General features: G+C 43.4%; 1 protein-coding gene across 1 annotated transcript in view; it reads left to right on the top strand.

The window, feature by feature from the left end:
• Positions 1-23,903, top strand: part of LOC141058167 (phospholipase A and acyltransferase 3-like) — a 59,429-nt gene that overhangs the window by 19,862 nt on the left and 15,664 nt on the right. Inside the window, exon 2 of the mRNA XM_073554310.1 lies at positions 20,817-20,869. Within this exon, the coding sequence (XP_073410411.1) occupies positions 20,858-20,869 (12 nt within the window). The 5' untranslated portion in view covers positions 20,817-20,857. The remainder of the gene's footprint in view (positions 1-20,816; positions 20,870-23,903) is intronic.

Here is a 23,903-nt window from a genome sequence, read left to right as displayed (position 1 = left end):
TGGAGTACAGAGGATTTTTTTTGAGGATTTATTTTGTCTCCGTCTACTATTGAAATGGACCCGGCCAAGGTACAGGCCATTTATGATTGGGTTCAGCCCACTTCTTTGAAGGCCCTCCAGAAGTTTTTGGGTTTTGCTAATTTTTATCGGACATTTATAGCAAAATTTTCTAGTATTGCCAAGCCATTGACTGATTTGACTAAGAAGGGTGCTGATGTGTTAAATTGGTCTCCGGAGGCTGTTTCTTCCTTTCAGGAGCTGAAGCGAAGATTCACCTCTGCCCCGGTTTTGCGGCAACCTGATGTCTCACTCCCGTTCCAGGTAGAGGTGGATGCTTCTGAGATTGGTGCAGGAGCTGTTTTGTCCCAAAAGGATCCTGTAACATCTAAGATGAATCCTTGTGCCTTCTTTTCCCGAAAGTTCTCTCCATCTGAACGTAACTATGATGTGGGGAATCGTGAACTGTTGGCCATGAAATGGGCATTTGAGGAGTGGAGATTTTGGTTGGAGGGAGCTAAACATCAAGTCGTGGTCCTCACTGATCACAAGAATCTGATTTACCTTGAGTCGGCTAAGCGCTTGAACCCTAGACAGGCTAGGTGGGCCTTGTTTTTTTACACGTTTTGATTTTGTGGTTTCCTTTCTTCCTGGAACTAAGAATGTCAAGGCAGACGCCCTCTCTAGGAGCTTCTTTGTTGATTCTCCTGTGGTGACCAAGCCTGCTACCATCTTAGGCGAAGGGGTAGTTCTGTCTGCCATCTCGCCTGATTTGAGACGTGCTCTGGAGGAGTTCCAGGAGGACAAACCTGAGCGCTGTCCCAGTGGAAAGTTGTATTTTCCTGACCAGTGGAAGAAGAGAGTGATGTCTGAAGTTCATTGCTCTGCTTTGGCTGGTCATCCAGGTATTTTTGGTACTAGAGATCTGGTGAGTCGGTCTTTTTGGTGGCCCTCCTTGTCTCGTGATGTCAGGAATTTTGTGCAGTCCTGTGGGACTTGCTCCCGATCTAAATCGTGTTCTCGCTCTAGTGGATTGTTGATGCCTTTGCCTGTACCCAAGAGGCCATGGACCCATATTTCAATGGATTTCATCTCTGATATGCCTGTCTCTCAAAGGATGACTGCTATTTGGGTGATTTGTGATAGGTTCTCTAAGATGGTTCATCTTGTACCACTCCCTAAGTTGCCGTCTTCCTCTGAGTTGGTGCCCCTGTTTTTGCAACATGTGGTTCGCTTGCACGGGATTCCTGAGAACATTGTATCTGACAGAGGAGTTCAGTTTGTGTCTAGATTTTGGAGAACTTTCTGTTCCAAGCTGGGAATTCAGTTGTCCTTCTCCTCTGCTTTTCACCCTCAGACCAATGGGCAGACAGAGAGAACAAACCAGACCTTGGAGTCATATTTGAGATGTTTTATTTCCGCTGATCAGGATGATTGGGTTTCATTTTTTCCCTTGGCCGAATTTGCGTTAAACAATAGAGCTAGTTCTACCACTTTGATGTCACCTTTTTTTGTAACTTTGGGCTTCATCCTCGATTTTCTTCAGGGCAGGTGGAGCCCTCTGCCTGCCCAGGTGTTGACACTGTGGTTGTGAGAATGCACCAGATCTGGGACCAAGTGGTGGATAAGTTATCTCTCTCCCAGGAAAAGGCCCAGCGGTTTTCCAACCGACATAGGACCATCGGTCCCCAGTTTAAGGTTGGTGATATGGTGTGGTTATCATCAAAAAATATTCCTATGAAGGTGGCTTCTCCTAAGTTTAAGCCTAGATTTATTGGACCTTACAAGATTTTGGAGATTATTAATCCGGTCTCTTTTCGTTTGGCTCTTCCTGTCACTTTTAAAATCCATAATGTGTTCCACAAGTCTTTGTTGAAAAGGTTTGTTGAACCTGTTGTTCCGGGGGTGGCACCTCCAGACCCTGTATTGGTCGAAGGCAACATAGAATATGAGGTAGAGAAAATACTGGATTCCCGTCTGGCTAGGCGGAGACTCCAGTATTTGGTTAAGTGGAAGGGTTATGGTCAGGAGGATAATTCCTGGGTCTCCGCCTCTGATATTCATGCCAAAAGATTGGTGCGTGCCTTTCATCGGGCTCACCCTGATCGCCCTGGTGGCGTGGTTGAGGGTTCGGTGACCCCTCCTCAAGGGGGAAGTACTGTTGTGAGTTCACTACTGAGGGCCGGTGAACTCCCTCTTCTGGTGAAGAAAGGTAGTGAGCCTGATTATCAAACATCTGAGACTAATGATGATGACTGGCTGAGTGGAGTGGCTGACTGGATATAAGGCCGCCCACGCCCTTTTTGCCCTGCGGGTGATTTCTCTGTGGGATCCTTGGAGACCAGTCTGAATTCCTGCTCATCTAAAGCTAAGTTTTCTGCTCTGCCTGTTGCATTTTTGCTTTGCCTTTGTTTTGCGCTGTTTTTCTGGATTTCTGCCATTCCCTGCTGGGGTGAGCTGAATTCCTTTAGCTTTCTCTTCAGAAAGTACCTGAGTGCTGATATAGCTTTTGAAGTGTAGCTGCTTCAGGGTCTTTTTTCCATATCAGCTTGTTGGCTTATTTTGTTGAGAAGGTTTTTTGCAGATTGCAGACAGCAACCGTCCTTTCCTTTCCTATTTAGTTAGTTTTGGGCCCCATCGTTTGCTCAGCCTATCTTTCTGCCTGTGTGAGTGTTTTTTCATCTTGCTTCACCGTCATTATATGATGGGGGCTGCCTTTTGCTTTGGGGTCTGCTCTGGGGCAGTTTAGATTTCCTTTTCTGTCTTTAGGCTATACCGTTCTCCGGCTGTGATCGAGGGGTCTAGGGCACCGTAGGAACCCCCCACGGCTACTGCTAGTTGTGTTGATAGGTTCAGGGGTCTGCAATCTGATAGTTGCCAACTTCTCTGGTTTTCTGGACGTAGCTTCTATTTTTGTGTCTGCCTCCTACGGTGACTCAATCATAACAGGAATCCTTAAGGGAAGATGCCCTTCTTGCTATCAAAGTGGGTCTGGACTCGATATGAGGTGCTAGTCTGGGATCATTTGTTAACATATCCCAGTATTTGGACAAAATACCGCGTATGTTACGCCACTGTTTGTTGTAGGTAGTAACTAACCCAATGGGTTTCGTGGCGTTTCTAATTCTAGGAAGTAATAATTGTCTCCAATCACTACTCATGGCCGACTGGAAAGCTCTAGAGATTACTTTTTTAGGATAACCCCTATTCTTGAAACGATTTGTCAGATCATGTGCCTGCATGGCAAAATCATGTTGTTCAGAGCAGTTTCTCCTTACCCTATAAAATTGACCCTTCGGAATGCCATTTTTTAGGTGTATATTTTGGTGTGGCAGGCCGTAATTATCATCCGCCCTGATTGTCCATTATTTGATTTGTGATATATGTCGCTATATATTCAAAATTGCAGCTTTGATTATGAATTGTGTATTATGCTTTACGACTAGTGTTGAGCATTCCGATACCGCAAGTATCGGGTATCGGCCGATACTTGCTGTATCGGAATTCCGATACCGACTTCCGATATTTTTTCAATATCGGAATTCGGCATCGGAATCGGAAGTTCAAAGTTGATTGACAGACTGACGTCATCATGATGCGCGGTGTGTGCGCATCATGATGCGCCGTCATTTCGGGCCTTCCGGGGGTCTCTGCCGGCCTGCCGGGGGGCTGTGCCGTCCTGCCGGGGGGCTGTGTGGACTGCCCGGGGTCTGTACCGGCCTGCCGGGGGGCTGTGCCGGCCTGCCGGTGGTCTGTGCACCCTGTGGGGGTCTGTACCGGCCTGCCGGGGGGCTGTGCCGGCCTGCCTGTGGTCTGTGCACCCTGTGGGGGTCTGTACCGGCCTGCCGGGGGGCTGTGCCGGCCTGCCGGTGGTCTGTGCACACTGTGGGGGTCTGTACTGGCCTGCCGGGGGGCTGTGCCGGCCTGCCGGGGGGCTGTGCTGATGTCCGGGGGTCTGTGCAAGCATCGTCCGATGGGACTACAAGTCCCATCGGGCGATGCCTGCTACCATGACAGTGACTGACACATTAGCCAATGATGGGACAGTAGTAGTCCCATCATCCGGCTAATGTGTTAAATGTTAAAAAAAAAAAAAAAAATACTACATACATACTACATGCATGCTACATACATACTACATACATACTACATATATACTACATACATACTACATGCATGCTACATACATACTACATACATACTACATGCATGCTACATACATACTACATGCTACATACATACTACATATATACTACATACATACTACATATATACTACATACATACTACATACATACTACATACATGCTACATACATACTGCATGCTACATACATACTACATACATACTACATACATACTACATGCATGCTACATACATACTACATGCATGCTACATACATACTACATGCATGCTACATACATACTACATGCTACATACATACCACATATATACTACATACATACAATACATTCATACAATACATACATAGACATACAGTACATATAACATAGAGTAACATACTTACCAATACTTGTCACATTGTTCCCCGAAGCCATTGTCTTTTCCGGAATAAATATTAACATAACAAACCACAAAAATACTCACCCACGATCCGAAGCAGTCCACGAGTGTGTCCCACGACGATCTTGGGTAGAGAACGGCAGCATCAGATGATGCTGCCGTTCTCTACGGGCTGCAGGAATCCAATGACGGAAGGTAGGTATCCTTCCGCACTGTATTCCTCCGCCACTTAAAAAAAAAAAAGTCCATAGTCTCACTTTATGCCATTGCTGCGTGGGAAATTCCCACACAGCAATGGCATAAAGTGAGACTAGGGACTTTTTTTTTTTTAAGTGGCGGAGGAATACAGTGCGGAAGGATACCTACCTTCCGTCATTGGATTCCTGCAGCCCGTAGAGAACGGCAGCAACAGCTGATGCTGCAGTTCTCTACCCAAGATCGTCGTGGGACACACTCGTGGACTGCTTCGGATCGTGGGTGAGTATTTTTGTGGTTTGTTATGTTAATATTTATTCCGGAAAAGACAATGGCTTCGGGGAACAATGTGACAAGTATTGGTAAGTATGTTACTCTATGTTATATGTACTGTATGTCTATGTATGTATTGTATGAATGTATTGTATGTATGTAGTATATATGTGGTATGTATGTAGCATGTAGTATGTATGTAGTATGTATGTAGCATGCATGTAGCATGCAGTATGTATGTAGCATGCATGTAGTATATATGTAGTATGTATGTGGCATGTATGTAGCATGTAGTATGTATGTAGCATGCATGTAGTATGTATGTAGCATGCATGTAGTATATATGTAGTATGTATGTAGCATGTAGTATGTAGCATGCATGTAGTATATATGTAGTATGTATGTAGCATGTAGTATGTATGTAGCATGCATGTAGTATGTATGTAGTATGTATGTAGTATATATGTAGTATGTATGTAGTATGTATGTAGCATGCATGTAGCATGCAGTATGTATGTAGCATGCATGTAGTATATATGTAGTATGTATGTGGTATGTATGTAGCATGTAGTATGTATGTAGCATGCATGTAGTATGTATGTAGCATGCATGTAGTATATATGTAGTATGTATGTAGCATGTAGTATGTAGCATGCATGTAGTATATATGTAGTATGTATGTAGCATGTAGTATGTATGTAGCATGCATGTAGTATGTATGTAGTATGTATGTAGTATATATGTAGTATGTATGTAGCATGTAGTATGTATGTAGCATGCATGTAGTATATATGTAGTATGTATGTAGCATGTAGTATGTATGTAGCATGCATGTAGTATATATGTAGTATGTAGTATGTATGTAGCATGCATGTAGTATATATGTAGTATGTAGCATGTAGTATGTATGTAGCATGCATGTAGTATGTATGTATTATGTATGTAGCATGTAGCATGCATGTAGCATGCATGTAGTATGTATGTAGTATATATGTGGTATGTATGTAGCATGCAGTATGTATGTAGCATGCATGTAGTATATATGTAGTATGTATGTTGCATGTAGTATTTATGTAGTATGAATGTAGCATGTATGTAGTATGTAGTATGAATGTAGCATGTATGTAGTATGCATGTTGTATGTATGTAGCATGTAATTTTTTTTTTTTTTATTTTTTTTTTTTTTTACATTTAACACATTAGCCGGATGATGGGACTACTACTGTCCCATCATTGGCTAATGTGTCAATCACTGTCATGGTAGCAGGCATCGCCCGATGGGACTTGTAGTCCCATCGGACGATGCCTGCACAGACCCCCGGAGCCTGCACAGACCACCGGCAGGCCGGCACAGCCCCCCGGCAGGCCGGCACAGCCCCCCGGCAGGCCGGCACAGCCCCCCGGAGCCTGCACAGCCCCCCGGCAGGCCGGCACAGCCCCCCGGCAGGCCGGCACAGCCCCCCGGAGCCTGCACAGACCACCAGCAGGCCGGCACAGACCACCGGAGCCTGCACAGACCCCCTGGCAGGCCGGCACAGCCCCCCGAAAGGCCCGTACAGACCCCAGAGAGGCTGTACAAGGGCAGGAAAGGGTTTTTCTTATTCCGATACCGGAAGTCCCATAGACTTGAATGGGACTTCCGGTATCGGAATCGGCGATACCGATACTTTTTTTAAAGATCGGCCGATACCATCCGATACGATACTTTGAAGTATCGGACGGTATCGCTCAACTCTATTTACGACTTCTCTATATAATGACATCTATAAGCTATAAGCCATAATTAGGAGACATTAAGACATGATGCATGATTTGTATTAAGACGGTTTATTAATTGTACGTATAACCATCAGGTACTAGACTAAATAATATGTCCCTCATTATGTATTGCAGCACATTTTTTATGAGCTCTATTCCAGATAGCATATTTGCATTAATTCTATTTCGGCATCTGCTTTGTGCGGTTCGCTGTTCAATGTTTTCAATAAACACCTTAGTTGTGTAAGACGCATGTGTAATGGTCGTATGCGTGGATTTAATTAAATCTTTTGGCATATTGTGTATAGTGTGAAATCTCCACCATTTGTTTGGGTGCATGTGCAGCGACGCATTTATTCTTAGGTTGTGCAGTGTCCGCAGTAGAAATGGTTGAAGTGACCGTTTTTTATGGTCCTCAATATGGAATATTTGTTTTGCAAAGACGTATGCGTAATAACCTGGTAGTGTGCATGGACTTATTTATAATAAATTAGTGATTGGATACTCTCACTGTCCTAGATGGACTCATGTGTAGTAATGTGATTCCTCCAGCAAATATAACATTTTATAAACAGCCCTAGGAGAACCGGCTGAAATGACCTTCTTTTTGAAGGTACGTGGGCTCTCAGTATTGAATGACTGTTACGCAGGCGCACCATTCTATTCTGGACAGGGCGGTTTGAGTGACCTCCTTCCACCGGAAGGGACACCATGGCGGGGTGTACATGTTGTGTGGATGTGCCGTCCCACTTTAGATATGGCGATCTAAGTGACCTTCTTCCGCCGGAAGTGACGCCGGGAGTTTTCTGAGACGCAGGCGCGGTGTCCTGTTTTCTGATATGGGTGACCTTCTTCCGCCGGATGATTCATTCGAAATGCAAACTCGTGTGTTACTGATTATTGCGCTCTGCCTCTCTACACGCTACCATGCAGGTACATACTGCAGCTGTTTCTTATTGTGTATTATGAGCATTATATATATTGCATGTTGGTCAGACCAGTCTCTCAGCCCCTGACGAAGCTACCTCTGTGGTAGCGACACGCGTCGGGCACTTTCCACAGGCTCCCCCTAACTTTGGTATGGTACGGCTGCTATGCATTTAAGCGCACAGGTTATGCGCTATTCTGGAGTATGGCCATTTGGCTCTGTATACCATTTTTCGGGGCTTAGATGTACCTTGAGATATTTCTCTCGTCTCTAGATTATGTCCTTCTCTTACAATTTAGGGCAGTTTGATCTATGATATATTGTATATAGCAGCCTGCTATTGGGTTCTTATTGTGTCCATTTTTTCCATGTATGTTTCTGTATTACATCTATATTGTCTAAATTACATGATATTATCATTGATTCCATGGACCAATTATTTGTCTTCATTATACCTGTACCAATAGTTATAGGGGTACCTTCATAGGTTATATTATTAACCTTTTTGGGTGTATTGTCATTTAATGACTTTTAAATGTTTTTAATCATGTTTTGGTCTGTTTGACACTTAATAAAAATTTGATATTTTTTGTGATTTATTGTGGTGATCCCAGTTCTTGGTCAGTAGCTTTCTCTCTTATTACTTTTTAGTTGAATGTATTTGGACATGCTACTGTATTAAAATATTCTAATGATTCACGGCTGATACATATTCACTCCTTTCTGACATTATTAGTTTAGCGTAAAAAAAGCCATCAAGGGTGCCAAAAATAACTGCAAATGTAAATAATAAGTGTGGAACGATTATAGGAAAATTGCAAAACAATTGTGAACGTTACACTGTAATCCTAAGGAATAATTAGACTACTTACACTACAGCTTGTTCCCCAGAGCTCTGCGGAGAATCTTGTATGTACTTTCAGTTTCTTTTACTTTTGTTTTTTTTCAAGTATTTCCTGTACCAGTAAATTACTTCCATAAGAATACACACAGCAGCAGAGGCATAAAACAGTTGCTATGAGCTGATGTTAAATACTTACTGGATTAAGCATGTTCCTAAAAAGTTACACGTGGCATGTCGGGTTTCCTCTTTGCTGAAACTCCTGCAGGCAAAATTTCATTTCACAGAAGGGATTGCTTCAGTTACTTTGTATTTTGCCACAGACTCTTTTGAACTAATACTGTGTTCTAACTAGGGCCCCTACTCTTCTCAATCTATACACTTGGCCTGGGGTAACTCATAAAGTCCCACGGATTCCAGTACCATCTTTATGCCGATGACACTCAGATCTACCTCTCTGGCCCAGACGTCACCTTTCTGCTGTCCAGAATCCCGGAGTGTCTATCAGCCATATCCTCCTTCTTCTCCTCCCGCTTCCTCAAACTGAATGTGGACAAATCTGAACTCATCATCTTTCCCCCATTTCACAGATCCTCCTTACCTCACCTATCTATAACAATTGACGACATCATGCTTTCCCCCGTACCGGAGGTCCGCTGCCTCGGAGTAACCCTTGACTCTGTCCTGTCCTTCAAACCACACATCCAAGCTCTTTCCATCTCCTGCCGCCTCCAGCTCAAAAATATTTCCAGAATCCATCCCTTCCTCAACCCTCACTCTACTAAAATGCTTGTGCATGCCCTAATCATCTCCCGTCTCGACTACTGCAACATCCTTTTCTGTGGCCTCCCTGCTAACACCCTCGCATCTCTCCAGTCCATCCTTAACTCTGCTGCCCAACTAATTCATCTCTCTCCTCGCTACTCCTCCACTTCTCCTCTGCAAATCTCTTCACTGGCTTCCATTCCCTCAGCGCATCCAGTTCAAATTACTAATACTGACCTACAAGGCCATCTATAACCTGTCTCCTCCATATATCTCTGAATTAATCTCTCGATATCTTCCCTCACGTAATCTCCGATCTTCCCAAGACCTCCTTCTCTCCTCCACACTTATTCGCTCCTCACCCAACCGCCTCCAAGACTTCTCCCGAATAGCCCCCATCCTCTGGAATTCTTTGCCCCAACACGTCCGGCTATCAACCACACTCGGATCCTTCAAACGGAACCTGAAAACCCATCTCTTCAGGAAAGCCTACAGCCTGCAATGATCCCCGCTGCCCCCTCACCACTACTGGAGCTACCGCCTCACATCACTGGAGCTGCTGCAACCCCCCAACCTACTGTCTCCTTCCCCACCATCCTGTAGAATGTAAGCCCGAAAGGGCAGGGTCCTCTCTCCCCTCTATATCAGTCTGTGATTGCTAGTTTGTTTACTGTAAGTGATATCTGTAATTTGTATGTAACCCCTTCTCTTTACAGCACCATGGAATCAATGGTGCTATAGAAATAAATATTAATAATAATAACTAGTGCCTGGCTTGACAGGGACAAGCAGCAGCAGAATGATCATGGTCGCAGAAGCTGCAACCGCAAATGGGCCCATGTGGGAGAGGGAGCCGCCGCCGGCCAATCAAAAGCCAGCATCTGACGTCGGGAAGCCACTCACGAGTTGTGCAGAGCAGTGAAGTCAGCTGCCGGCTACATAAGAGGGTGCTGCTCTTTTTTAAAAATTTTTTTTTCAGAAAATAGACTAGACATACCAGTAAGGGATCCAGGATTGGGTTCATTATACATGGAAGGGGGCTCAGGATGGGGGTCATTATACAAGTATTATACCAGAATGGGGTCCAGGATGGAGGTCATTATATAAGGAAGGGTCCCAGGATGGGGGGGATCATTATACCAGAATGGTGTCCAGGATGGGGGTCATTATACAAGGAGGGGGCAAAGGATGGGGTCCAGGATGAGGGTCATTATACAAGGAAGACTATTATCCAAAGAAGTATAGATGGAGATGGGGATAAGGAAAGTCAGCTCACCATTTGCAGTTTCTTCCTGGGAATGACTTCCACGCACGCAGCTGCCCGGGCTTAGGTGTGCAGATGCTGAAAATGAAGGAAAGAAGGTTCTCCAGCGAGGAAAAGATAACATTTTGTCTTTAATGAAGAATTCGTAAAATTAGGCACAATGTGGATAACATATGGATCCCAGAGAGCTACCAACCAATGATTAAGACAGTATTGTTGCAACGCGTCAGTTGGTAGCTCTCTGGGATCCATATGTTATCCACATTCTGCCTATTTTTGCGAATTCTTCATTAAAGACAAAATTTTCCCTTTTCCACGCTGGAGAACCTTCTTTCCTTCATTATTATACAAAGAAGAGAGCTCAAGATGGTGGTCATTATAGCAAAAAGGATCCAGTATGGGGGTCGTTATAACAGGAATAGACTCAGAAAAGGGGATATTATAACAGGAAGGGGTTTAGTTTGAGAGACATTGTTACAGGATGGGGACCTGGATGGAGGACATTATTACACAAAAGGGCCCAGGATGGCAGACACTATCATAGGAAGGGACCATGATGGGGACACTATTGCATTTATGTCTTTATAGGACCTAGAACACTACAAAAGCCCTTACATTTGACCAACATGAAATTTTTCACCAAGGTAATAGAACTATAGTTATGCCACTGAGGGCAAGTAATGGGGCACCAAGATTTAAATAATAGCAAAGAAAACTAAAAAAAATTGCTAAACTGTGTCACATTATATTATAGCCCTAAATGATCACAAGGACCAACTTTTCCAGAAGGAGAGCTCTGTCCTGAATCATTTTTGGCTGTATATGCCTATTGGAGGCTGGCTGCAAGACATAGTCGACTATGTCTTGCTGTCCATCTACAATAGATGTAAAGCACCGTATATGGCAAAAATATGGTGACTCCGTCTGCATCATTTTGGTCAATATTTCTGTTGGCGCATATGCCCAAATCCCGTTTTGCAGGAGTTAGGACATAAGCCTTGACAGACACTGATCATAGGATAAACCCAGCCTTACGAAAAAATATGGATAATTGTTTATCAGTAAATCTTTACAGTAAAGGTTTATTCTCTTCTTCCATCTTCAGTAGTAAACCACTTGTTAGCATCCCAGCTTCCTGTTTGCCAGTGGGAGGTGCCCTCCTGATGATTGACAGTTAGGACCAACAGCATGGATGTGTAAGGGGGTGGCAGTGCTATGGACAGTAGAGACAAGCTGCCCCTTTAAGAGACAGCACCCCCTTGGTTAGAGCAGTGGGACATTCTGCGCTTCCCTGCTGTAAAGGCTGTTTGGTTTCATCTGCAGACTACAGAGGGGAGGGGCTGCTTTTCTGTGTGTTGAACAGACCCGAGATTTCTGCAGGAAGAAGGTTGTGCCTGCCTGAGCTGTGAGGAAAAGAATGTTTAGTCTGCGACTGTGACTTTGTAAACTATTCTGGGGATTAAAAGGTGGCTTTCCTGTCTTGCCATGAGAAGCCACGAGGAAAGGACAAGAAAGAAACCCAGAGGAGGAATCCATCGTCCCTAGGGGCATCATTGAACTTGCACACAAGGAAAACAGAGCTTCCAGGAAGAAGTGCGCACCATCTTGCAAAGCTTCAGGGCCCCCCCCCCAATGAACTGAGATACCAACTACTGTGAGTGTTAACCCTGTGTGCGCACATGTTTAGGGCTTAGGATAGGCTGCAATAGACAGAGCACGGTAGCCGTGTGGCTGGAGTAGCCAGTCAGGCTATAGTTAGAGTAGTTGCACACTGTACTTTATTGTATTGTTTTGCCTTTTGCAAAATACACTGATCTGTAATAGTTGGTGCTCCGTGCCATTTGTACAGCCCAGCTAAAGAGTATCACTTTTGTAAATTGTTTTATGTCATTGCATACCCCTGTTTACACTTTCCTAACACTGCATTCCTTGCCCTTAAATAAATTAACCCTTTGTTGCTTGCACCTCATCTTGTGTACCATAGTCTCCCTGCATTGTGGTGGTCCCCCGGCCATCGCTTCAGCTGCACCACTCACTTTTAATGCTCTTGCAGGGGAGGAGCATAGGATCACTGAAGCTGGCTGGATCAAAAAAAGGAGCTTGAAGCCACCACACTTTGCCTAGAAAACTGGCCACCGTTTATAGACTGCAGAAATGGCTAGTAGACTAGGAAACAAGCAGTATACAATAGAATTAAAAATCCATCCATTTGGAGAACAGAGAGGATTTTTAGTAAGAGAAAAATTGCAAAGTAGCTTGCACTTGCAAGATTTCCTTTTTCATACATTGAAAGGGATTCCAATAATTTGAAGTTAACCTCCATCCATAGGATAAAGGATAACCTACTGATCATTGGGGATCTGACTGCTGGAACACTCAGGAATCTCAATAATGAGACTTGCAGGCAGTACAGGTTTTGGGCAAAGTGTGGCCCTGGGCAAAAGTTTAAAATGGGGCTCCAAATGCTCATATATTGCACTTCACCCAGAAGCATTTCGGTTGTATTTACATGCGCTGAGTTCAGGCCGCTAAACGAGAGTGATGGACAGAATTGAAGTAGATCGACTCTTGTTTCCTGGCATCTTTTCACCGGCTGAGTAATAATGATGGGGACAGAACAATCACTAATAGATCTCTGCCCCCATACAGTATCATCATATCAGAAGCATATCTCTGCAGTTTTCACTAGGCGATGTGCTGCTGAGAACAATGATTTTTTTTCTGGCATAAACAAGCCACTTACTCGATGAATAAGCAGCATTTTGTTTGTTTAGTATAATACAACCCATAGTCCTCCATATATTATAATGCACATGCTATAGTCCTCCATATAGTATAATGTGCCCCATAGTACTCCATATAGTATAATGCTCTCCCCATAGTTCTTCTTATAGCATAATACACTTTTTATACAGTAGAGTGCAGACCCCCATATAATATAATGTAGCCCCCATAGAATATAATGTAGCCCCCTCACAGAGTATAATAAAGCCCCATAATAGAATATAATGTAGCCCCCTCAAAAGGTATAATGGAGCTCCCCCATAGAATGTAAGGCAGCACCCCTCATATAGTATAATGCAGACCCCCACAGAATATAATGCAGCCCCCCATATAATATAATGTAGCCCTCTCATATAATATAAGGCTGCCCCTCATAGAATATAATGTAGCCCCCTCATACAGTATGGTACAGCACCCCTCATAGAATATAATACAGCCCCACAGTCCAGTACTCACTGATATATTAAAAAAATACAATCCTCTCCTCCTCCTTGTTCCCTGCGCTGCTCCAGGCTATGCTCCGGTCTCAGCAGCTGCACTGCCCGGCACACTGCGGGTACGTGATGAAGTGACGTCATCGCGCACCCGCAGTGTTAGAGGCAGAGGGGAATGATGACAGAGGGAGCATCACATGATGCTCTCTCCTCCATTATTGCTTTCAACTGTATCGGCATCTGTGATGCCAATACAGTTGAATAAGGCACACGGGGGGAAGCAGCGGCTGGTGCTGGGCAGGCCCTCCTGACTCAAAGGCCCGATATAGGCCATGTGGTGTACCGCAAGTAGCGGCACGCCACTGGCTGGGGGCCCCTGGGGAAGCGGGGGCCCTAGGCAGCTGCCTAATCTGCCTGCTGCTATTGCAGGCCCTGCTCGCAGGTCATATTGCACTCTATGTGGCCTTGCATTGCCTAGTGAGTGCAAAGATTGATTCAAAGACTGATTGATTCAAAGTGACCGGGGAATTGAGAGGGGAAATGAGGCAACAGGGCAAGCGTGGGGAGGGTCTAGAACATCTGAATATATTTTATTCCTTTTTTAATCCTTTCCTGTCCCGAGAAAGAATTCAGCAGGGCCAAAACCGCTACGGATCCGCAGCAGAATCCGCAACGTGTGCACATACCCTTGTTTTGTGTGCAGATTTTTCTCATAGACTTGCATTAGAAAATTTGCAAGTTACAAACGCACAAGCACATGCGCCTTTTGCGCGGTTGAGACGCATGAAAAACACATGTAATTCGCACATGACTATATTCAGAAAGTTTTGTCAAAGCCAAATACTAGTAAGAATCAAAAACAAAGCAGTTTTTTTTATAACATGACATACCAACAAGAGATAAAAACGTAAGTAAAAAAAAATTATTTAACAACGCAAGTAACCTATTTTACTTAATAAGGGCAGAAAATCTACAACTAAAACTCAACAAAAGCTCATCGTGGTAACGTAGCTTAGGTTACTTATGTGACACATAGAGAAGAAACTACAATCAAAAAAGCCCACTTTTTTATATAAAAGTCAAAAATTTATTATTATTTAATCAAAAAAGAACACAAACATGGGAGAGACAAAGTGCATATGTGCATAGACAGACAGAATGCCAAAAGGTTACAGATTTATACAGGGCATCAAAGAATACTAAACACATCAAAATCCATATAGATAGTAAGGTGTGAATATTTGTCCATTATTGTCGGATACAATCTAATATGTACGAGCAGTATGAGGTGCAGTAGTGCGGTGGATGACGGGACCTACGTCACTGAGAGTTTACGCTATGCATGATGGTAATGATGTCAGTTACCGGAAGTTAGGCGACGGAGCAGTGTTTCCATACCGCAGTGGATGATGGGTTTGGTGGATCTTGGCCCGGGTTGATGTCACTTCCGGTTTCGGCGTCTATATGCTTATACCTATGTGCAGCGATGTGGGCGTTCTTTGTGTACTTCTGTATGACGTGGATGACGTTGGTTTCCGGTCTCGCCGTCTATGCGCCTTGGCTTTTACTATATGGGTGGTGCGTCACTTCTGGAATTATATTAGCGATATGGTTCAGCGCGTTCTTTGGTTGCCTGTTCATTTAAAAACCTTGTCCCTCTTCACTTGTTCACACCCCCTTACGAAGGCTAGGCCGAAACGCGTGTTAGGGTGGGTGCAGGTCTCAGGGCATCACCATTGTTATATAGGTAAGATCAGCTGTGCTGTGGCGGTCCTATGATTATTATATATACACATTTACCTTTATATGGGCCAGCGCATTGCATTAGCTCAATTTATATGGTGATATATATATATATTTAATGGATCCTTACTATCTATATGGATTTTGATGTGTTTAGTATTCTTTGATGCCCTATATAAATCTGTACCCTTTTGGTATTCTGTCTGTCTATGCACATTTGCACTTTATGTCTCTCCCATGTTTGTGTTCTTTTTTGATGAAATAATAAATTTTTGACTTTTATATATAAAAAAGTGGGCTTTTATGATCGTAGTTTCTTCTCTATGTGTCAGTTTTGTATACGATTAGCTCCATATATATAGTCCTATTTTTTGCACCAATATGTGCTATTATTATACATTGATTATTGATTTACTATAATGGTGCGTGGTTTATTGCTGTGTGTGTGTCTTACTAGGTTACTTATGTGTAGAGAAAAATAATGCAGCACTCACCAGATGGATTAAATATGCCAAAGTCCTTTTTATTTCATCCACGTGAACAAGAGACTTTGTATAGGATTTGCGGGTTAAGGAGGCATGCAGGGAACGTGCAGGTGGACGACGGCCGTTTCACGCAGCAAGCGCTTCAACGGGTCCATAAGGACCATTCTTCAGAGAAATGGTGAATGAACAAATCCTATAGTGCAGTTGCTTTGTTCTTGCTTTTGTAGCTTAGGTTACATTCACATGTTGAGTATTTGTAAGATAAAATCAGGGGTGAAAGTGTAATAGAAACACGTCACCACTAGGGATGAGCGAGTAGTGTAGTATTCGGACTCACTGTACTCGTTACAAGTACCTCCTAATACTCAGGTACTCGTAACGAGTAGCGAGTCCAATGTAAGTCTATGGGAAATGCAATTAATGGGCTGTGTGTGTGTGCTGGGCTGGGCGGGGACTGTGCGAAAACTGTGCCGTTCTGTGCGGGACTGTGCTGGCCTGTGTGAAGACTGTGCCGGGCTGTGCTGGCCTGTGCAAAGACTTTGCCGGGCTGTTCGGGACTGTGCTGGCCTGTGTGAAGACTGCGCCGGGCTGTGCGGGACTGTGCTGGCCTGTGTGTGAAGACTGCGCCGGGCTGTGTGGGACTTTGCTGGCCTGTGCGAAGACTGTGCAGGGTTGTGCAGGACTGTACTGGCCTGTGCGAAGACTGTGCCAGGCTGTGCAGGACTGTGCTGGCCTGGGCGAAGACTGTGCTGGGCTGTGCGGGACTGTGCTGGCCTGGGCGAAGACTGTGCTGGGCTGTGCGGGACTGTGCTGGACTTTGCAGGTACTGTGTGTGGACTATGCCAGGCTGTGTGGGACTGTGCTGGCCTGTGCGGGACTGTGCCGGGCTGTGCGGGACTGTGCTGGGCTTTGCAGGTACTGTGCGGGACTGTGCTGGGCTGTGCAGGTACTGTGTGGGGACTATGCTGGGCTGTGTGGGACTGTGCTGGGCTGTGTGGGACTGTGCCGCGCTGTGCGGGGCTTTGCAGGTACTATGCGGGACAGTGCTGGGCTGTGCAGGTACTGTGCGGGGACTATGCCGGGCTGTGTGGGACTGTGCTGGGCTGTGCGGGACTGTGCTGTGCTGTGCGAGACTGTGCTGGGCTTTGCAGGTACTGTGCGGAACTGTGCTGGGCTGTGCAGGCACTGTGCGGGGACTATGTCGGGCTGTGTGGGACTGTGCTGGGCTGTGCGGGACTGTGCCGGGCTGTGCGGGACTGTGCTGGGCTTTGCAGGTATTGTGCGGAACTGTGCTGCTCTGTGCAGGCACTGTGCGGGGATTATGTCGGGCTGTGTGGGACTGTGGTGGGCTGTGCGGGGACTGCTGGGCTGCGCGGGACTGTGCCGGGCTTTGCAGGTACTGTGCGGAACTGTGCTGGGCTGTGCAGGTACTGTGCAGGGACTGTGCCGGGCTGTGCAGGTACTGTGCTTGAATGTGCGGGGACTGTGCTGGGCTGTGTGGGGACTGTGCGGGCAGCGGGGCTGTGCGGGCACTGTGCGGGCTGTGCTGAATATTGCGAGGCGAGTAGTGAAATACTCACCAGGATTCGAGTACCACGAGTACCGAATCCTAACGAGTATACTCGCTCATCCCTAGTCACCATTTCTGTATTTATCATCCACTCCAGGTTTTTGCTTACAAACACTGATGTGAAGTACTTACCAAAATTCTGCGGTGATTTTGCAGGACGTCATTTTCTCATCAACGAACTCAAGACTAGTTTGCATTGCTGAAAAGCTCTGAGTTCAGTTTCTCTTTTTTTATGCCTTCCATTAAGCAGTGGGGTTCTCCTTTGTTATCACCCATGGTGCCCTGTTTTGTTCAGTGTACATTGTATAGTATTAGTTGAAACCATCATTCCATGTTTCCAGCTCAGCCTGAAGGTGTTGTTGTACGTGGTCTCTTTGCTCATTATTTTTTTTTTCTTTCCACCATATCCTGAAAGGTTCTTGACTTGTCCATGAGTGAAAAACTTCTTGAAGCGTTGAAGTAAGGAAAGCCAAAGGGTTTGATTCACCAAAGATTTTTTTCACCAGAATTCTAGGAAAAATAAAGCTGGGAAAAGTTGCAATTTTTTTTTACCCAACTCTGAGTTTTCACAAAACTATGTGACTTTTAGTGTGTTCAAGCCATTCTTATCCCAGATCCGACGAAGTAGGTGAAGCTGGGGCAGGACAGTGGTGTGACAACCCCTGCTAGTCAAATTCATGACGAGCTATGGCGGTCACCATGCTACAATATTACTCCATCAGGGACTGGAGTAAGATTTGTGGCAAGGCTTACATAGAGGTGCATGCCGCTATGTGCGCCTCACCTGATTCTTTAAGAGGTGTAAGCCTCTTAATGAATCGGGAGTGTCAGCTCCAAAACGCCCTCTCATCATCTTGAAGAATCTCTCCCAAAGTCTTTGTACATAATCATGTAACCTTTAGGCTGCATGTTCTTGGTGATAGTGGCATTTCTGGTCTGCACAGAAAAGATATAAAGTTCTGGGAACAGGCAATTATGATGGACATTTGATGCATTAATCCAACCATTCATTTGTTCTTTGTTTTAAGCAGAACATAAGGAGCCATTTTCGTGTCCCGGCATTATTTTCAATCTTGTATCATTTATTACGAGCCAATTTTGTTAATTTTTGTTTTTATTCTGACAACCAAGCAATTTCACTATGAAGCACTTTATTGCAGAAGACATTTTACATGGTGTTCAGTCAAAATATAATATAAGTACACCCTATTTGAACTATGTATTAGGACATTAAAAAACACCAACATCTCAACATATGGTCCTTAGAAGTTTTTAAAATGAGGTAATTACAACCAAAGATGAACAACTAAAGAGATCACAAGATGCAGATAAGAGCAAGGCGGAAGCAACCAAATTAACTGTTTATTTCCCAGACGAGGGGTGAGGGATGGGTTTAAAAGGAGGATATGATATATGAAACAGAATGAATACAGTATGAAATATACAATGTTGTTAACAGTACACTGTGATTGTTATAGCAAATTCTCTATGCTCTCTAGCTCATCACCAACACTGATAGTGTAAACAAAGATATAATATATCACAATACCTCCCGTGCCTCTTCTACGTCCTAGCGGAAGTCCTTTTTTTTTACCGCTAGGCCGAAAGTCCTTCTGACAAAGTCAAACAACACTTTCTGGGCCTTGGCTCTGGCCCGCCTGCTGTACTACCTCCATCTGCACCCTGTACCATATGTCAGTGCTGGAAGTAAGGGCCTGGCTCAATCGCACAACCGATTCAGCACCATGGACATCCACTTTAGGGTCGGGATCCTTGACGAATCTTTGGTGCTTGACCTGCAACCAACATCTATCGGGCCTGGACGAACAAGGGCTGGGTCCCAGAACTTGACTGGCGTGATCTGGTTCATGGACCTTGACCGACGTTGTCTGGACCTCGCTCACAGGCACACATGCTGGTTCAGGCCTCCTGGCTCATTCTGGAATCTATACCTCAGCATTTCACTGCACACATCATGTTCATCTCACCGGTTGGTGCCAAATCTCTTTCTGCCTTGCTGCTCTGGCCTTTTATATTGGCGAGTTGAGTCATCAAGGACCACATGACCTGATGCTCTGTCTAGACTCTTCCTCCCTGAAACTCTTCCTCTTCCTGTTGGTTCCGCAAGGTTCTGCTCAGGCAGCAGATAATAGTCTCCGGACACAAATAGCACTAGGGAATCTCATCGTTTGTGGCACACCCTCTTACACAACAACACATGACAAATTATACCATGTAATTTTTTAACAAAAACTAGAATGCAGAAGCAGTGTGTGAAAAATTTGAAATTAAAAGTAAATATCAGCCAGATGCTGCCAATAAAATGCTTTTAATTACTTGTTCATCAGCAAGTGTGACCACCTCCATAAAAGCAGAAGTTTTGGCAGTATGCTGGTCAGAGCATTCAGACATCTGTTAGCACAAAACCAAGGGGGAATGACATCAGTAACAATCTCAGAGCAGCAACTGTTGCTGCCCAAGCTGGAAAAGGGCCATTTCCAAGCAGTTTGGAGTCCACAGCACAAAACACCAACATTTCTATGTTTTTTCTAAACAGAATGTCCGCAAAAAAACAAACAAAATAAAAGTATTTTTTTAAATCTGGGTTACAAATCAAGCTGCCATACATGTTCCATCTGTGTGCTCTCCATTTTTTACTGTTTTATAAGAAGGAGAAGCTTGGAAATTTTTTATGATGATTATTTTGCCTACAAGAAAAACTGATGAAACTTGAATGGCAAAAACTGATACACTGACGTAACACTGATTAAAATCTGATCCACTGATGGAAATCGGTCCTTTTTTATCTTTCTTTCAAGTTCAAGGAAAAGTAACAGACGCCTGAATGATTCCTCAAACAAACATCAGCTGTAAGGATTTGGATGGATTTAGATGGCTGTAAAAATCGGACCGAGATTAGACCGCAATGCTTTGACTGGCCAGTGTGCCTCTTGAACTGGGCGTGACTGCTTGATAGAAATACATGAAGCCGTCACGCTTGGGTTGGGAGAGCCGCCGGCCGGCCCGAGCATTGAGTTCCGATCTTAGGCCGATTTATAAGCCTGTCTGAATGCACCTTTTGTCCGAGACTTCATTCTTATGTTCTCTGTGCAGATATTTTGTCTCATATGTGGGAGTATATATGATAAGTTAGATTAGCTTTGATATACGTAGTACTAGCAGTCAATTTGAGAGAAGTAAATAAGCTTAATGCCACTGGGAAACAAAATATTTTAATTATTCACATATTTTACAGGCAAATTTTCAAGTGATGGAAATACATAGAAAACAAGAGCCATGCCATTAGAGGTAAGTTTAGCTTTTCTATAGGACCATATCACAGTCAACATCTACTGAAGAATTTCTGAGTTGAAGGTTCATTACAACGCTTGCCACCTTTTACATACTTTTTAGTACATTTTAAATACGCGGTTCAGGTTTTTAAAAACTCCATCAACATGTAGCTGGAAAAATGAAGAAAAAAAAAATCCTGTAGAATTGAATGTTGTAATGCAAAGGGTGAAATCAGTACCAAAATCTGCTTAGAATTATGGTTTTGAAGAATTATGGGCTCATGATGTCTCTTTTTCACGTGGGCGAATCTACCAAGTTTTTCAAAAGAAAGATGCTTTAGATAATGTTGATTGTTTTCCCCCTTTTTTTTGCACTTTTTTGCTCCTTTCCTGTTGGTTATTTTGTCATTTTTGTCCTATCGCAAGTTTTTTTTTTTTAGTATTTTTCCATTGGTTTTGTGGTATCTTTTTACTGGCGTTGTTCCAGACTTTTTTTGTTTTAGTTTTAGCTCCATTCAACAATGAAGAAAGGAAAAAAGGCTGGAAAAACACTCAAAAAGATTCTCAGCTTGACTTCTGTTATAAAGCATAGAGTGTCATTATAGTAGAAATCACCAGAAGAATGGCTAGGTCACTTGTGGAAACCTGATGTGGTTTAAAGACTCAAAAGTTTGAACATATGAACAGCGAGTCCTTTTTACATAGAAATGCTTATGTTTAATCTTTTTAGTGTTTAGTTAGCACTTTTTCAGGTGGTTTTAAGAGCAGAATGAGTCTTAAAACGACATTAAGGGTAAGTTCACACTAGGTGGTTTTCAACTTTTTTTTCTGCAGCAAAACCTGATCTCTTTGCAGGAAAGAAGCTGCAGAAAAAGACACATTTTCCTTGCTTTTTGATGCATTTTTTTTACGGGTTTGGCATGCTAGATTTGTCTCTTGTGCATGCTGGTAAAGTTTAGTGTTGAAAAAAAAAGTCCTGTTCCATAGAATCAGGTTTTTGGCACAAAAAAACGCAGCAAAACCTGATACCTGAAATATCATAGGCTTTGCTGGTACTGTAAAAAGCAGCCGAAAATTAGCATTAAAAAAATGCAGCAAAAACACCTCTTGTGAACTTAGCCTAAAAATTCCTGGGATGACAGAGAGGAAAAACAGGAGCGCTATCTAAGCATAATATTAATTGTAAATAGAAAAACTTATAATAAATGCAAATTAGTTATGTGTCGGCTCATAAACAAAAAAACTAATTTTAAAAAGTTCTTTTATTCTCAATTTATTAAAAAACTTCTGGAAAACTCTTTGAACCAAAGGCACCTTAGATGCTAAACACACTCTATCATAATCCATTCTAGATTGTAGGCTGGATTATGACAGAGTGTGTTTAGCATCTAAGGTGCCTTTGGTTCTAAGAGTTTTCCAGAAGTTTTTTAATAAATTGAGAATAAAAGAATTTCATAATATTAAATGTAACATCAAAGTGGGTTGTGAGCGATTAACCTCACCTCACGGAGTTGTGCAAGCAGGCACAACTTTGAAACGAACGTGCCTCCAATTTGGATCCCTTTTGGGGTTGCTGCCAGCGTTGTTGCCATGGACAATTCCTGGGAATGGTTCCAATGAGGGATGGAGCAAAGAAACAGAAGGCTCTAAGGTGCTCGCTTCCACTCAGATGCATTGAAGATCCAGAGGTATGGATGGATGGAAATTTTAATTTTAAAAACCTGGTAAAGGGTAGTTAGATGACATATAACAAATTTTAAAAAACTTAATAAGCCATAAACACAACGTGTTTTGGCTATCTAGCCTTCATCAAGTGTAACACCTGATGAAGGCTAGACAGCTGAAAGGTGCTGTGTTTATGTTTTATTAAATGTTTTAAATTTGTCATTTAAAAATTAAAGGTTTTTAAAATTAAAAAATTCCATCCATCCATCACTCTGGATCCTCGATGCAAGTGGAAGCGAGAACCTTATAGCCTGGTCTTCTGTTTCTTTGCTCTAAAAAAGACAATGTGAGCACATAGAGTAAAAGTTTTCACTTTGATAGGCCCTGGGAGAGTTCGGTGCATGCTGTGATGTTGTGACCTACGCATGCTTGCACAGAACCCGAGCTCTAATTGAAGCTGGAATTCCCAGTCAAGTGTGAGAGACCTGGGAATTCCAGCTCGAGTGAAGGCGATCTGAAGATATAGTGACAACCAGAAGGGTGACGTTCAGAGGCCAGAGAGGGGAGTATAATTTTTTATATACTGTATATTGATGACCTTTTAACGGTTCAGAAAAATGGTGACAGAGTCCGCATGGAGGCAAACTACAAAAATGTCTGCATTTTGGTGAATGCAGATTTTTGTAAATTTCAAATAAAATTCAATTCCACTCAAATTTATTTGCTCATCTCTACAAATTAGGATTAGTTCCAGAGAAGGGAAATCTTAATGCTTTAGGATAAAGGACATTTCAGATAATTATATCTTCCAACGTTATTGGAACAGATCAGAGAAGATCATTTTCAGGGCACAAAGCAAGGTCTGTAAAGGCATGGTTGGGTGGGGGAGTTTTTTGTGGAAGAACCTGATCAGCTGCATAGAGCTCTGTCCTTAACCCCATCCAACATAGGCTGATCATTCAACTACCTGCAAATATTATATCACATTTCATGAATGCATTATTGCTTCCACTATATGAAAAAAGCTGCAAACTGCCCCACACCCTAAGCCTATGTGCGCTGAAATAGGATACCTAAAAAAATGTCGTCGTTAGAAACCGAAATTCAGAATGTAGAAGTTTTATGTCCATTGCTCTGAAGTTCTGTGACCACCACCACCACCAGAATAAAAAGAAAATTAGGCTTGATCCTTCATCCGAAATAGGAGTAAAAATGACTGTGGCGTTCTGGCCGATAACGCTTCTCCAGACACAGGATGCTAAGAAACTACCACTCTGATGTGAGTGATGTCACTCCCTAACTAGATCTCCTGAGGGCTCCAAAAAAACCCCAGAAAAGTTAGAACTTCCACATTCCAAATTTTGGTTCTAACTGTGAACTTCCAC

This window comes from Dendrobates tinctorius, unplaced genomic scaffold, assembly GCF_039654945.1.
Source record: "Dendrobates tinctorius isolate UK_male_01 unplaced genomic scaffold, ASM3965494v1 ptg000211l, whole genome shotgun sequence".
Classification (NCBI taxonomy): domain Eukaryota; kingdom Metazoa; phylum Chordata; class Amphibia; order Anura; family Dendrobatidae; genus Dendrobates; species Dendrobates tinctorius.
Note: the sequence above shows the minus strand (reverse complement) of the source record. Positions and strands in the feature narration are given on the sequence as shown.